Here is a 16,102-nt window from a genome sequence, read left to right as displayed (position 1 = left end):
TGTGTGTGTGTGTGTGTGTGTGTGTGTGTGTGTGTGTGTGTGTGTGTAGGGGCAGGGAGGTTGGGGAGCTGCAGTTTGCTCTGTGACACCTGTTGGCGGCCTCCAGGAGCCTGAGGGAAGCAGGATGCAGAGAGGAGGTGCCAAGTTTTGAAGACACCTCCCTGAGTACCTGCTCGGCCTCCTCCCTGCCTTCTGCCACCCACCCACCCCCCCCCCCCAGTCACAGGCCTCAAGGTCTTATTCTTGGCCAGCCACCAGGGTGGAAGGGCTCCAGGACACATGGAGGGGGCAGGGCAGGGGGCTCAGCTGTGATCCCCTACGCTAACCAGCAGAGTGACTTTGACCTTGGGCTGCAGGACTTCCTCATTAGGTAAATCAGGATCATTATCACCTTGTGTAGTTGATAAAAGATAGTATCATTAAAGTGCTTAGCCTAAAGCTCTTATCCTGTGTTTGGCACTGGGTAAGAGCTCAATGAACGGAGAGTTAATCCAGTGTTAACTCCCGTTAACTGTCCCGTTAGCTGTCCAGGGGCATCTGCAAACCCCTCAAATCACACTAGTTCAATGTGGTTCCCAGGACCCTGGCCCCCTAATGGGAAGCCTGCCAAGGACGCAGTGAAGGAGCAAAAGAGGTCGTGGGACAAATGGAACCGGTGTGCCCAGAAGCCAGGAGGAGCGGGCGCTCTGTCTACCTCTACTGGGGTAGCTCCCGAGCTGGCTGGGTTCCAGGAAACAGGGAGAGACATGTAGGGCGTAGTGTGGGGTAAGGAGATACAACCTGGTTTCTTGTCCCACAAGGAAACTTGGGTCCTGCCCAAGAGGTGATGCAAGGTATGATTCAGAAATTGTTCCAATAAAATCCCATGCAGAGCTCGAGAGTCAGATGATACTGCACCTCTAAGCAGGGCAGGGCCCCCCCCGGCTTGCTTCCTGGCCTTTTCTCCTGTCTTTTCAGAACTCTCCGCCCTCCACTCTCTGCCCCAGCACCCCCATCCCAGTTTCCCTCCCTCTTTCCAGCAAGGCTGGCTCTGTCCCCCAGCTTCTAGGACCAGGGAGGCTGGGCCATGGTAACCAAGACTCCCTTCCTTAGCAGCACCTAGAGGGGCTTCCCGTGAATGCAAAACATGAAGGGTTACCTTTGGCAAGTCCACCCCAGGCCCGGGAACCCCAGCTGAGACAAAGCTGCTGCCTCTTGGCCTTTCTCTAGAGCTCCTCAAGGTCCAGACCCTGGCCTGGGTCAGAAACAGATGGGGGGTCTCCCAGCCTCTCGTCTCCCCGCAAAGGGGCTGGGACTGACCACGCGGTAGATGAATAAAAAAGGAGAAAAAAGCAAGGAAAGCACTGTCCGCTCTCCCTGGGAAGTGAGTTCCTCGAGCTGGGTCTTCTCAGGGCCTGGGGGAGGCATGAAGCTGACCCCCCATTGCTCCCAGTGGGTCTCCACACCGCCTCTTGGGCCAGCCCTTGCCCCTCTCTCTCAGCCCAGGGACAAAGGAAGAGGGAGAGGAGGAAGAGAGAGTGTGTGAGAGAGAGAGAATGACAGAGGCGGGGAAGGTGAGTCAGGTATGACCAGGATGTGCTGGAGAGGAGCCTGGGCAGGGCCTGGGGAGGAGGGGGAGGGGAGGTCTCTCTTCCCCTTGGGTAGGGGCGGGGTGGATGGTGGAACAGGCCTGGGGGACTTGATCCGTCTGCCTTGTGCCCAGGGCAGCCCAGGGAAACTGGGAGGACCCCTCCCCTGAGCAGTGATCTGCCAGTCCCCAGCCAGGCTCGTGTGACAGTCCCCTCCCTTCTAGGATGATTCTTTCTTGCCTCCCCACCCCAGGCCAGCTCAGCCCTCTGTAGAGTATTTTCTTTCCAACCTTCAACCCCTAAACCAAGCCCACACATGCTGGCCCCAAGGACCCCTCTTCATGTGGTCCTTTCAGCACCGTCCACTGGCCTCTGAGCCCAGAGCTCGACATGCTGCAGCTCACTCTCTGGTCCTACCCTCATCCCCACACCTTCCTCGTCTCCCACCACAGCTCCTCCTTTTTCAAGTCGAGGTCCTGACTCCACCAGCTTCCAGGATCCTTGTCCCATTCAAGCTGGCTGTCTCCCCCTCCATCCTGCCCTCGTGCAGAACAAGCCCAGGTCCCCAAAGTTTCCAGAGAAGTCAGCCGTTTGTACTGAGACCCTCAACCTGTGCCCCTGGCCTGGGCAATGAGCAATCGTGGCTGAGTCCGGCGTCAAGGTCAGGAGACCAGGTCCAGTGAGCCCTCTGGGAACATACTGCGTGGCCTATGCAAGCCTTTCCCCTTGACGGCCTTCAATTTCCCTTTCGGTCACAGGCCTGCTTGAAGGGGATGGAGCACAGGACCACTTGTCCCGGCCTCTTTAGTGAAGCACCCGAAGGCGTCTTAGCCCTGGGCTGATGGGCTTCCCCAGAGGCAGAGGCGATTCCCACGTGACAGATGTCATCTCTGAGTTCCTGGGGTCAGGGCCTCAGGAGTCCTGGCAAAAGGGGCCCAGCAAACAATCAGTGGGGGCCTCCTCTGGTCACCTGTGTCCCTTGGGTGTGGTTCTCGCATCTCCCCATGTTGTAATAACATGTCTGGGGGGAGATCTGCCTTCCGCACCAGATTGTGAGCTCCCTGAAAGCAATGGCCTGTCCTGTTGGTCTCTTGTTCCCAGTGTCCAGCACAGGTTGGGGACATTTATAGACATACACACTTACGTCTATTACAGGAGGAAATGGCGACATGACATTGAGAAAGTCCTATGACCCAGGTTGGAGGGAAATGACACCCAGGTCTGGTTCTCTCCAGAACCCCCAGGCAATGCTACCCCTCCCTCCTCTTGACTCCACTGCCACCTGTGACTACCCAGCTCCTCTAGCACTTCCCTAGCCAGAAAATGGGTGTGCCTAATCACAGCAAGATGCTGGTCTCCCAGCACCAAGAGAGGTCTGTCATCAGGCTCCGCAGCCACATGCTACAGAAGGCTGCAGCCCTTTCCCTGCCGGCCTCCGCAGGCTCCCGTGCCGGCCACTCCTGCGAGTGGTCGCCGGCACCTGGGGCAGCTCTGCCTTGTGCACTGGCCAAGCTGGGCGCGTCTAGGCCTCCTGACCCTGTCATCGTGCCCTTCTCAGCTGCAGGGGTCCCTGTGGGAGACCTCCCTCTGGGGTCTTTGGAGCCTGGTTCTGCACAGATCTCGTGTGTCATTTCCCCAGACCCACCATAACCTCAGTCCAGGTTTGCTGCCCCAGGTCGTGCTTGTGAGCTGTGGGCACCTGCTCCTCGGTTCTCATCTTCCCTGGGCAAACGTCATGAATAACCATAGCCTGTGGCTCCACGCACCCTGTCCTCGGCCCTGGGAGCCCCGACCATCACCCCACCCAGTCTTGTGCCCACTACCTTGTCCCAGTCCACTGCTTTGAGCTTCGGCTCCATCGCAGGGTCTGTCTTCTGAGTGCTTGCAGAGGTCACAGCCCCATTCTCCACGGAACCCTGGGGAGAGGAGACACAAGGGGATTACCCACAGTGGGCGAAGGAAGAGAACCCCCAACTGCCCCACGATGAGGCAGTCAGGAGTGGTGGGAGCACCATGGCAGGGCAGGGTGGGCGGAAATCAAGGGCACCAAGTGCACTTGGAAAAGGGTAGACACTGATGTGGGTGGTCTTATTCTCTGCTCTTTTCTTCTCTCTGAAAAGGAAAATAATACCCATAAAAACAAGAGGCAAAAGATCTGGGGGAGGATAGAAGCTGGCAGGGAGACTGGAGGGAAATGAGAGCAGTGAGTGGGAATGCCCTGGCCCAGGAGATCCCTGCCAGCCTTTCCTCAGGCCCCTGACAGGTGTCAGGTAAAGAGTCACAGGGTGGCACCCAGGGGACCTGGCAGGCTCACTGGGTCACGCCCAATGACTACATCACCTGCCTCTCTTCCTGGTAATTCTACAGAGCTCGTGGGCCACAGGCTGGGCAGCTAGGTCCACACGCCCACAAGAAAGAAAGGCAGCAGAGCGTGAGGGAGCCGTCCCTCCAGGAACTCCCAGGTGTGGGTCAGCGGCCACACGTGGGGCGGGACTGGCAGAGGAGAACCCAGATGGGCTCAAGGGCAAATGGACGGAGCAAAGAGGCAAAGGCAGAAGGAAATGGAATGTACTGGGAAAATCACATGGCTCCAGCTGGCCCTGACGTCATGTGGGGCGAGGCCAGAGAGGGCAGGCCGGCACGTAGGTAAAATACAGGCTTCCCTCCAGGAAGGTGGGGAGAGCGCTTACCAATGGTGGGGGGTGTCCTCTGCGTCCCTGTGACTAAAGGAAGCTGTGGTGGCCATGGAGAAGGGGCCCTTGGAACCTGGATATTGGCAAGAACCCAAGAAGAGTGTTTGAGCAGCCAGTTGGGGTTTCTGTTGCTATGATTCTTACATTTTTTGCTTCCAAATGAATGAAGAGAACTTGATGGTGACAGTGACGCTGTCAGTTTCTGGGAAAACCCATATGTAACCCAAGTAAAAGCGGGCTTTCATGGTCCTGTCTTGGTCTGGGTATCTCAGTATTTTTAGTCTTTGTCACCATGCTAATACCTGAATTCTTCTCAAAAGCATCTCTGATGACCTCTTGAGGATGGAGTGGATTTTATAGTATTTCATACAAGGAAACTCCCTAAGTATCAAAAATAAATGTCATATAAGAATCTTGTCCCTTCTAATTCTGTTCTACCCTTAAAATACCTCCGAGCGCCTCCAATCATGGACCTATTGGTTCTCCCTCCCTCCTGGGTAGTTCTTTTCTCCCGTTCACCCCAAGTCCTTTCTTAAGTAGGGTGATCTAATCCTTCTCTGCACCTCCAACCCCTCTCATTCACTACAACTCCATGTATCTCTCTCCACACAAGGCTTGTCTTGGGGTCCACCCATCCCAAGCAGGGAAGGGGTTATCACTCAAATTAGCATTTGATGTTTTTGTCTGCGCTACACTTTTCAGACATCCCTGAGTGGCAGACACAGACCTGTTTGGGGCACGTGCATCTAAACAACAACTGGAAGCAGAAGAAATGGTCATCACTTTTCAGCACTGGGCACAGAGCCCTCATCTATCCAGCCTGTGCTTCTGGTCACTTAAGGCTGGGCTGTTTTCTGAGAGCTCGAGTCCTTAGGAAAGTCTCCCTTCTGCTCAGCTGGCTGCCTCAGTTTCCAGGGACCACTCCTGGCTCTTCCCCTCTAGGACTGTACAGGTTCTTCTTCGCCTGGCAGCTTCTACATACATGAGGACCACTGCCATCTGCTTTTCCACAAGACCCTCTTAGGACATAACAGGGTCTCTAAGCATAATGATTGGTTCCGGCTCCTCTTCCAAGGTGGGTGTGATGGGACCAGGCCAGAACCCAGCAGGGCTCATGCCTCCCCCACATGGAACATCCTATTTCAGGCCATGGGAACTGAGCTCCCATTGGCACTTTGACCTCCATCTTATGCGGCTCATTCACTTAGCTTATAGCCACCTGAAGCTTTTTCCATGGACTGCTGCTGCTGGCGTGGTGTGGAGAGCTTGTGTGGCCCAGGAGGCGAGCTGGACCTGCAGACCCACTGTGATGAAGGCTGGGATGCCCGGAGTAGTGATGGACAGGAGGGCAGAAGGCAGTGGAAACCAAAGAAACCCTAAGAAATGGGATCATCGAGGGGAGTTTGCGGGGACAGAAGCCCTGGTTCCACATCCGCCTCCTCTTCAGGGGCTGGTGGTCTCAGTGAAGTATCACCATGGTCCCCTGCCTCTTCCCTTAATTCCTCCCTCCTACAAGGATCTGATCCACACCCACTGCTGTCACCCACTCATCCACAGACATAGGTGTTTGAACATCTGCAACGTGCCAATCACACATCAGCTCAGAAGACTCCGCAACGTCTCTCTAACACTGGTCCTGCTCCTTGCTCCGGGAGTACGTTTCCAACAGCTGACATTATAGTCTGACCCTCTGACCAATTTCCTAAGAGGGAACACGCTGTCCTCCTCTGTAGGTCGGCTTATCCTTGACTTCCTTGTATTTAACGTCTTTCCCCTGTATTTCCAAGCTCTTCTCCTGTCACGCCTTTGAATTAAGCCTAATTTTTCCCTCTCACTGGTAGGGACGACTTGCCATTTTCTCAACATGCCTCGCGTTTTTCTCCTCATATGTCATCCTATCTAGCATGATGACAACGGTTAATATTCATGAAGGCCTACCATGTGCCCAGCCCTTTCATCTGCATAACAACCATATGAAGCAGCATGATTATTATTCCCACTTGACGGATGGGAGGGCCAAGGCATGAAGGAGCCCCACAGCTAATGAGGGGTAGAGCCGCAGTCGGGCTCCAGAATATTCTCTTGACAACCATGTACTTCTTCCCTAACCATTCTAGCCAGAAATGAGCTCTTCATTTTCCAACTTAAAAATAAGTCACACTTTCCATGTGTCCCACTACCTCAGTTGGTATTTACAATTTCCTTCCTCTTATTGTTTTTGCATATTCCGGCCATGACCTTGTTTGTCCAATGGTGGACGAACAATAGATTCTAACAGGCCAGGAAACTACTGTTTCCTCTCTTCAAGTTACCTAGGGTGGGCTCTTGAAAATATTACATCTCCACCCATACTTCTCAAGTGGATCATGTTTCAGTGTTGGCTCTTTGCAACATAGCCACGATCCCCTGACACTCCAGACCCCTGAGATGTGGCAGGAACCTCAGGGGATCCTGACTGTGTTGTTCAGGGTGGAGCCCTGAAACTCTGCCAGGCTCATGCTCCTTGGAAATATATAAAGAATGGGGGGTGAGCACATCTGCTTGGAAGAGAGAGGTCGCCCAGGACACTGAACACACCATCTTAGAATGCCACCCGGGCTGGGTGGGGTGGTGCCCAGACACAAGGGTCAAAGTCCAATAATCTGGGCCATATATTCTCAGTGCCCTTTGGCCAAGGGTAGTCCACAGGATAGGCATGAGCAGAACTGAAAGTACATTAGTCTGACATGAAATTACCAGCATCTTATTTTGCCAAATAAAAATATTAAAAAAGGGGCTTCCTTGGTGGCGCAGTGGTTGGGAATCTGCCTGCCAATGCAGTGGACACAGGTTTGAGCCCTGGTCTGGGGAGATCCCACGTGCCGCGGAGCAACTGAACCCGTGCGCCACAACTACCGAGCCTGTGCTCTAGAGCCCGCGAGCCACAACTACTGAGCCCACGCGCCACAACTGCTGAAGCCCGCGCGCCTGTAGCCCGTGCTCTGCAACTGCAATAAGAGAAGCCACCGCAATGAGAAGCCCACGCACCGCAATGAAGGGTAGCCCCCGCTCGCCTCAACTGGAGAAAGCCCGTGCGCAGCAACAAAGACCCAATGCAGCCAAAAAAAAAGAGTAAATAAAATAAATACATGAAAAAACATATATTAAAAAATATTTTTAAAATTAGCAGCAGCATTTCATAAATGAAAGAAATAGGTAGGAAACACATGCTTGCAGAATAAAAGGCAGTTCTTCCCAAGGAAGGGCATTTGGCAAATTTACAGGGGGGTTAAAAAAAAAGAAAGGTTCCATTTAAAAATATTCATTAATGCAGAAGAAATTACAACCTAAAATTTTGTTTTGTGAGCATTAATTGTACATCATTGTTTTCTTGGTTCATGGTGGTCGGTGTGGGTCTCTAGTCTCTGTGTAACAGGAAGTAGGTCAAATGCTCTCTTTGTTCCAGTTCCAAGGTTTTCTTAACAAATTACTAAAAATCCAGTTTCACAGAGAGATGTTGGCTGAAAATGAAAACAGAACTTTCAAGGGTTTTTTGTTGTTGTTGTTGTCGTTCAGCTGGAAATATTCCGGGTGGAATGAGGGAAATGGAGGGAGGATCCCCGTGGCTCTCTGCCTCTTTCCTGAGAGCCAGGAGGAAGGGGAGCGGCTCCTGCCCAGCACCGGGCTCACCAGCTTGCTTCCCCAGCCCTGAGCAGTCAGGGACTCTCCCAAGATGCTGCCCTTGAATCCTGCACCAGCTCCTGTCTGAAGGCTGGCACGGGCCGTGCGCTGCCATGGAGGGTGGGGAAAGGAGAGGAAGACGGACGGGAGAAGGTTGTTTCCTCCTGTCCTCCTGCCACCCCAGCTAATCACAACTTGAGGGTCCTGGAACCACCAGGCAGTCATGTCGTGGGTGACAGGCTTTTGGCCAATAGATCGCAGACTGACAATAGAACCAAGGTGCTTTCTGGGTGGCCTCATCGGGACCACAGCCCTCCATGGCAGGAGCCCAGGTTTATTAACCACAAGATTGTACACAGCTCCAATACGGGAGGAGATTTCAAGGAGAACTGGAGCAAGCAGCACATGGGCGCTGCCAGGAGCAGAAATGCCCTCAGGTACAAGGAAGTGTCCTCTAGTGCGTCTTTTATTGACTCTTTTTCTAGGGTCTAGTTGTGAGTTTTCAAAAGGTCTCCCATTTCCACTCGGGGGCTGCTCCCATCCGAACCAGGGCAGAGGGCGGGTGTTCCAGGAAGCGAGTCCTGCTGGGAGCCGCCACACCACACACACTGATCTGAGCCATGGTTTCCAGACTTCCCTGCCTCGTGTTTATTTTATGGTTGAGCCAGGCTCACGCTTGAATTCCATGGGCAAACACCATCTATGAATCAGAAGTATGTAAAGGTCATTCCTAGGGACTAGGGTACAACTCAGACTCTAAAAGACTTTTTAAAAAAATTTTCTTGGAAACTTCCACAATGCATTATTTAAAAGACTCTCCTGATCCTGGAAGCAAGCCTGAAAACCAAAAACCTTTGAAAACCAAAAAGCAGCGGCAAGTGAAGAATACATGTACTCTTTTCCAGGTTTTGGAAATTGTTCTGGGTCCTGCCTTCAGATTGCATTAGCTACAGACTTTGGGGAAGGGAAGTGAGTAATTCTGTAGTCAGACTCACAATGGCTTTCACAAGAATAATCAGCCCAAGTGTTGATGGATGTGGCTTGACATGCGGCGTCCAACCCACCTGTGTCAGATGACAGCTTTCCTAGAGGGTCTACCCGAGGGACACAAGATTGTCCCAGGGGAGCAAGAATGGAGCTGAAGACCCACCCCTCCTCTTGAGCCCTGCTGACCTTTCCATCCTGGGAAGGCAGGCAGGAGACCTGGCTAGAAGCACATTTATGGTCAGGCCCCAAGGCTGTTTGGGAGAAGCTGGTGAGCCTAGCAAAGTATCGATAGTTCAGGGGCTGAAAGCATCTTGCTTTCCTATGCATTTCCCTGTGATTGCCTCCCAAGTCAGAATGCAAGCTCCATGAGGGTAGAGACCCTGATGCTTTGCTCACTGCTCTGCTCCTGGCAGCTGGCACGGGGTCAGCACCTGAATACGTGCTGAATGGTATATTTGAGTAGACGGTGGCCTCTTTAGGGTCTGGGGGCCCAGGCAGGCAGGATGCCTACTTGAGGGGAGAAGGTCAATGTGCCCTGCTAAGAAGACTAGGTAGGCGGGCACTGCCCACCCTGAGCTGGGAACCACTGGACATGCTGGGCAATATGGGGGAGGAGGTGAGGAGGGCATTTTGATCTCCTTAGATCCTCCCAGCCACAGTCCAAGGCTGCAGGGAAAGAAGCCAATGAAACAGCAGCACCAGCCCTATTTTCTCCCACTACAGTGCCAGTTCCCGGCTGCTAATGAATCATGATGTCCTCTCAGGTCAGCCCAAGCCACTGCTCTTGTCTCATGGAGATGGTCCTGCTGACACCACCACCCCCTCTCCTGGGCTCCCTCGGCCGCCGCCTCCTCTCTCACACTGAGTTCAATGCCCTCGGACCCAAACTCACAGAGGACCCAGGAGTTGTCCCCTGCTAGCTTGCTGAGGTTCCAGCCAGTTCCCCCAACATGCCTGTCTCTCAGGGAGGCAGCCCTCGGGGGAAGAATCCGGGTCCGACCATCTATTCCAGACCCTGCAGATTCAGCTTTAATGAAGAGACAAAGTTCTAGACCAGCCTCCCTCATCAACTTGCTTTGTGACCTGAGGATCTTCCTCTTGGAACAAGAAGTGCTTCTCTCTGGCAAAGGCACCCCGAGTTCTTGCTCTGTCCTCAGAAGGTGGGCAGGTGCCTTCAATGAATGAAGCAGGCAGAGTGTGGTTCATAATACAGACTCATTTCGTTTGCGGACTAAACACATAGGAATATTCTTTTTTTTTTTTTTAATTAACTTTTAAAAAAAATTTTATTTATTTATTTTTGGCTGTGTTGGGTCTTCGTTGCTGCGCATGGGCTCTCTCTAGTTGTGGCGAGACGGAGCTACTCTCTGTTGTGGTGCGCGGGCTTCTCATTGTGGTGGCTTCTCTTGTTGCGGAGCACAGGCTCTAGGTGCACAGGCTTCAGGAGTTGTGGTTCACAGGCTCAGTAGTTGTGGCTCACGGGCTTAGTTGCTCTGCGGCATGTGGGATCTTCCCGGACCAAGGATTGAACCCGTGTCCCCTGCATTGGCAGGTGGATTCTTAACCACTGAACCACCAGGGAAGTCTCTGCGAACTTTTTTTTTTTTAATTTTATTTTTATTTATTTATTTTTGGCTAAATACATAGGAATATTCTTTACTTCTATGAGGAAAGATGCTCACTCTCCTTTTTCTTAAAACACGAGGCACCAAGAAACAAAAGACAAGCAAAAACATGAGGAGCTCTTTTGCTAGAGACAGCAGTACAGAGAAAAAAAGAAATGCAACACGTGCAGTAATCTGTGGTCATTGTCGTGGGGTCTTGGCATGGGGGAGGCTGTGGGGAATGGAGGGGACTGCAGCAAACTGGAGGGGGTCACACCCCGTTGAAAGGGGGCAGCCCCGACTGAGGTTCAGGTCAGGTGAGGATGGGGCCCAGTGTTGTCAGACCTTCCGACTTCGAAGAAAAACTGGAAAACTAGATTTCTCTGTGGAATCTCCAGATTTCAAAATCTGACGCATGTTTAAAACAAACACACGATGTGGGCCAAACCAACCTGCCTGAATACAAACACAGCCCTTAGCCCGCCACTTTGAAAAGCCTGGGTGAGCTGCAGCCCTCCTGCCCCCGGGACAGCCTCAGAGACGGATGGGCGTGGACGGGCAAGAGCAAGGGTCTTGTCCTCCTGTTCCCACAACAGGGAATCCACGGGGAGCCCACGTGCACCCACCCAGCTGTACCAATGCCCTGAGTGGGTTGGTGACAGGTGGGCGGCACTGAGAGGACCAGAGCCCCAGCAAGGCTCAACGAAGGGCAACCCGGGCCTCTTTCTCCCTCTAGGCTAGCCGAGAGGAGGCAGGGTGTCTGGAAGCAGAAGTGGGTGGTGGATGCGGACTTTTACTGGCGCTCTTCCCCCTCATGGTGTCTGGAAGGGAGACAAATCCGTGAGGGTGAGGGAATCGCAGCAGAGACGCAGCTGTGCACCAAGGATGTTCCCTCCAGGGAGGGTTGATTCGATCCTCCGCATGCCCACCCCACCTCTAAATTCCTATGTTGATGTCCTAACCCCAAGTCCATCAGAACATGACCTTATTTGGAACTAGGGTCACTGCAGGTGTGACTAGTTAAAGTGAAGTGATGAGGGTGGGCCCTAATCCAATGTGGCTGGTGCCCCTATAAAGAGGTGAAATTTGGAAACAGACACACACCCTGAGAACACCATGTGAAGAGGCAGAGATCAGGGTGAAGCATCTGCAAGGGCCAAACCGCCAGAGATTACCAACAAAGTACCAGGAGCTAGGGAGAGGCCTGGGACAGAGTCCCTCCCACAGCCCTCGCTAGGAACCAAGCCTGCCACACCTTGGTCTCCTTCAGAACTTCAGAACTGGGACTCGTAAATTTCTGTTGCCTAAGCCACCCAGGGTGTGGGACTTGGTTATGTCAGCGATAGCAAATGAATCCAAGCTGAACTAGTTTCTCCTGGGTTTGCCTCAGGGCCACAGAAGGAGAAGGAATCCAACCAGGAGTGAGAACAAATGATGGAGGTGTCCAAGGAGATGTGGAGACAAGATGTGAGGAGGTGGCAGAAACCAGGGTCTTGCAATCAGCACGGTCTTCCTGCCAGGCCCTTGGTGGCAGCCCACACAGACGGCGCCGGGAGGGGTAGGCATTCGAGTACAGCAAGTCCCCTACATACGAACCTTCAAGTTGCGAACTTTCAAAGATGCAAATGTGTGTTCCGTCAACGTTAGGCGTGAGTGAAACTGCAGCTTGCCCTCCGTCTCCTGTTGCTGGCGATCCTTCAGCTCTACCATCTCCCACCTCCTCTCCCTCCTCCAGTCAGTAACTCTTCTTGCCTGTTCCCTCGATGCCAGTCCCTGTATGCCAGCTGTTGTGCTGTACTACTGTACTTTTCAAGGTACTGTACTGTAAGATTAAAAATGTTGTCTTTATTTTTTGTGTTTGTTTTTTATGTATTATCTGTTTGAAAAGTATTATAAACCTATTACAGTAAATACTATATAGCCAATTGTGTTAGTTGGGTACCTACCTAACTTTGTTGGACTCATGAACAAATTGGACTTACGAACGTGCACTTGGAACGGAACTCGTTCGTATGTAGGGGATTTACTATACCTCCCTCCCCAGCCCACCGTTCCTCGTCAAGCAGCCAGGGGTGGCCTTGCTCCCCTTCTTCGGGGCCTGGGAAGTCACTCCCCAGCACCTGGAAGCACTGTGCTGGGGAGGCAGGCTGAACTGGGGTGGGGGGAGGTCCGGTGCACCGCGACCCCCTTTAGTGCAAACCTTGGCCTACTTGGTGATCCCCACCCCCCACCCAGCCACGAGGCTTCTGGGACAGCTGCACCACCTCCACGGTGAGTGCCATTACCACCTGCACGTGTGGCCAACATCTCATCGGAATCAACACAATTCTCTCTGAGGACATGTTCCCTGGATGAGGGAAACTGAGGCAGAGAGGGACCAAGTCACTGATTCAAGGACTTGAAAACAGTTGCTGGGAGAGCCAGCCAGGAATCCACTTCCAGGGCTGTCCCCGCCGAGGTCCTTCCCGCGTCCTCTTCTATCCCCTCTGGGAGAACTCACTGGGATGTTCCAAGCCCCTGCCCTGAGCCCCCAAGCCCCTCTCTAGTGCCCCAGACCGTCCCCAGAGAGGGTGTGCTTGGATGGTGCATGAGGGGGAGAGAAAAGAGAACAAAAAAAGCCTGCCCTCTGCATGGCAAACAAACAAGCCGACCGCAGAGGCAGTGAAAGGAGGCTGTGTGCAGCGGGGCGGGGGCTGCAGGAGGCGGGGGAGCCGGCATAAAGGAATGTTGTTTGGGAAAGCCAGGGCTGGGCACCGAGGGACAGACAGATGGCCTTTTATCCTATGGCCTGGGTTCGGCCTGAAAACCCTTCTTCTGAAATGAGAGGGTGCCCCAGGCCCTGTGTCCAGCTGCTCCCCTCCCATGGAGGCCCAGAGGCCCACGTGTCTCAGGATACCTGGGTTGCACATGGCCCAGGCAGGTCCCGGAAGGAGGAGGACCGTAACCGCACCAAGAGGCTTCCCTGGGGAGAAGCCAGTGTTAACAAGCCCACCCCCGGGCCCCCCAGGAAGCAGCCTCCCTGGAGCTGGTTGTTTTCTGCAGCCAGAAACATGGGGCGAAAGTGAAGGCGGCAGGACCTGCCTGCTTCTGTCTCCAGGAAGCTGCTGTGTGATGAGGTCCAAATCAGAAGCCAGGACCAGCCAGGTCCTGTGGCCTATCCACGCCTTAAAACACTTAAAATAAACCCCTGACGTGCACAAAACCCAAACCAAAACAAAATCCATGCCTAGCAAGTGACAAGCCACAGAACTCCCAAAGCACACCCACGTCCCACTCGCCCAGTCACTGCAAGGCAGCCAGCTCTGCCAGCCACTCTCCCTGTATTCATGGTAGGAAGATGAAAGGAAAAGAGAAAATGAGCAGGAACAGGAAACCTGTACCTGAGGTGTGCCCCACAGCTCTCTCTCAGAAGACGTGGAGATGTGGACAAGACATTCCCAGCCTCCTGGGTCCTTGATGTCAGTTTGCTGTGGACCCAGCATTGCTCTTACTCGTGAAATGAGCCCCCTTGGATGACATCACCAGCAACCTTGTCACCAGAAGCAGGAGTCAGCATAGGCGGGCATTCCAAGACATCAGAAAAGGGGGCCAGTGGATTGAAAATAGTAAATTACCACTCACAACTCGCCCGAGCACCCCACAAGTTTTCAGGCTACTGACTGGATTCTCTACCAAGTCCTGCCATGGAACATCTGTATCCAGGCAGATCTCTTCTGCTCTAGCCTCTAACCTTAGACGAGGGCACCATTTCCAGGAAGTCACCAAGAGTCAAGTGGACACAGTTTTTTCCCAATGAAAGCCGAACTCGGGGATTTGGAACAGACCGAGGGGAAAACTCCATCTGGGAGCCTGTGCTGGGGAGGTTGACCTGGGCATGGTCGGGGGGGACCAGGGGAGCTCTCTGAGGCTCACTTCCTTGGTCCTGCCTTACAAAACCCTGCCTCGCCTGCAGTGGTAGGATGGGTGGGACCAGAGCTTCAACTCTAATAAGCAGCATTAGCAACTGCAGCAAATGAGCTCCTCAAGGTTTAGCCTTTTGCAGATTCCACGGGACATTTCTAGACTGTGCTCTCTCAAGTCTTAGACCTCAAGGCACCTCAGGTGGGCTTACAGAATGTGCTATCCACAGGGAAGACACACTTAAGCCATCTAAAATATATTATCTCCTGACTGACCCAACTTCTATAAAACAACCAATTTCAGATGTAACACTCCGTCTGTAAGGATTAATCTCAAAATACTATTTTGCTGTTTTATTAAAGGAGAAACAAGACCATTGATTTACAAATAACCTCATATATCTCTATTCCAGAGACAAGATTCCTAAATGTGCCTTTTGTAATCTAATAAGAAAGAAAAATACTGTTGTTCTCTTTGTTTACAAAATGGCAAATGATTATATTGCCAGAAACAATAAAAGCCACTGAACTGTTTTGTAAACAAAACAATAAAAACAACAACAGAAAACAACCTGTCTTATACCCACTACCTCTTTTTACTTATTCAAGCAATTTCCCCCTCTCCCTTGCTCAGGCATGGAATCTTCTCCTATTTGTAGCTGAGCATGTTGATGTTCAAGAGGCTGACTGGCTTCCCTCCAGTGACACAGTGAGTTCAAGAACATAAGACTGTTGAACTCTAAACCTGTCTTCTTTTCCACCCTCATTTATCCTGACAACTTCCAAATCCACTGCACATTTCTCAAACTAGCCAAGTCTACACAGTGAGCCCTAGAACTGGTACCTTCTCATGAGTAATAGCCTACACGCCACGTTTTATGCTCAGGTGTTTATACTCATCACTCTAATGATGCTCAGCCCCAGGGGATGACGTCCTTGATCAGCCTCAAGGCAACTTGTCCTTCTGGGTGGCCAGTGCCTCTCTGACATGGCCACATGTCAGGGACATCACTGAATACATGATATGGTGTGATCATGTAGAGAGAGAGCAAGAAGGAGCCATTTGAGAAGGATGCAGGGACACCAGCTTTCTGGTGTCCAGATTAGGATGCCACTATCCTAGAGAGAAATGCCTTGTGACTCTGGGCCACAGCTCAGACCAACGCTTTTTTGCCCAAGAGAACTTTCTGCAACGATGGAAATGTTCTAGATCTGTCCTGTCCAATATAGTAGTCACTAGCCACATATGTCTACTGAGCACTTGAAATCTAGCCAGTGTGACTGAGGAACTGAATTTTTATTTATTTAATTTAAAATTAAATTGCCACATGTGCCTCGTGGCTACCATATTGGACACCAGATTTCTGGACTCATATATTCAGCTACTATTTGAAATCTCTACCTGGGTGTTTCCTGGGCATCGCAAACCTGATAGGGTCCTAGTGAACTTTAATTGCCCCATCCCAAACCATGGACCCCCATCCCAGTATTCATCATTCCACAAATCAAACCACCTAATTGCTCAGGTCAAAACCTTGATGTCCCTTCAACTCCTCTCTTCCCTCACTCCCAATGTTTAATCCCTCAGCAAGACATTTCCAATTTCTATCTACTTCTTTCTGTCCCAATGGCCTCCCAGTCCAGGCCACCTCTTTTTGTCATCTGGACAACAGGGATGACCTCTTAGCTCT

At 52.2% G+C, this 16,102-nt stretch overlaps 1 protein-coding gene across 1 annotated transcript in view; it reads right to left on the bottom strand.

The window, feature by feature from the left end:
* FA2H (fatty acid 2-hydroxylase) overlaps nucleotides 1–16,102 on the bottom strand; it is a 51,495-nt gene that overhangs the window by 18,907 nt on the left and 16,486 nt on the right. Inside the window, exon 2 of the mRNA XM_027119286.1 lies at nucleotides 3,392–3,484. Within this exon, the coding sequence (XP_026975087.1) occupies nucleotides 3,392–3,484 (93 nt within the window). The remainder of the gene's footprint in view (nucleotides 1–3,391; nucleotides 3,485–16,102) is intronic.

The sequence above is a fragment of the Aethalodelphis obliquidens genome, unplaced genomic scaffold, assembly GCF_003676395.1.
Source record: "Aethalodelphis obliquidens isolate GAN/ISIS:26980383/991018 unplaced genomic scaffold, ASM367639v1 scaffold20, whole genome shotgun sequence".
NCBI lineage: Eukaryota > Metazoa > Chordata > Mammalia > Artiodactyla > Delphinidae > Aethalodelphis > Aethalodelphis obliquidens.
Note: the sequence above shows the minus strand (reverse complement) of the source record. Positions and strands in the feature narration are given on the sequence as shown.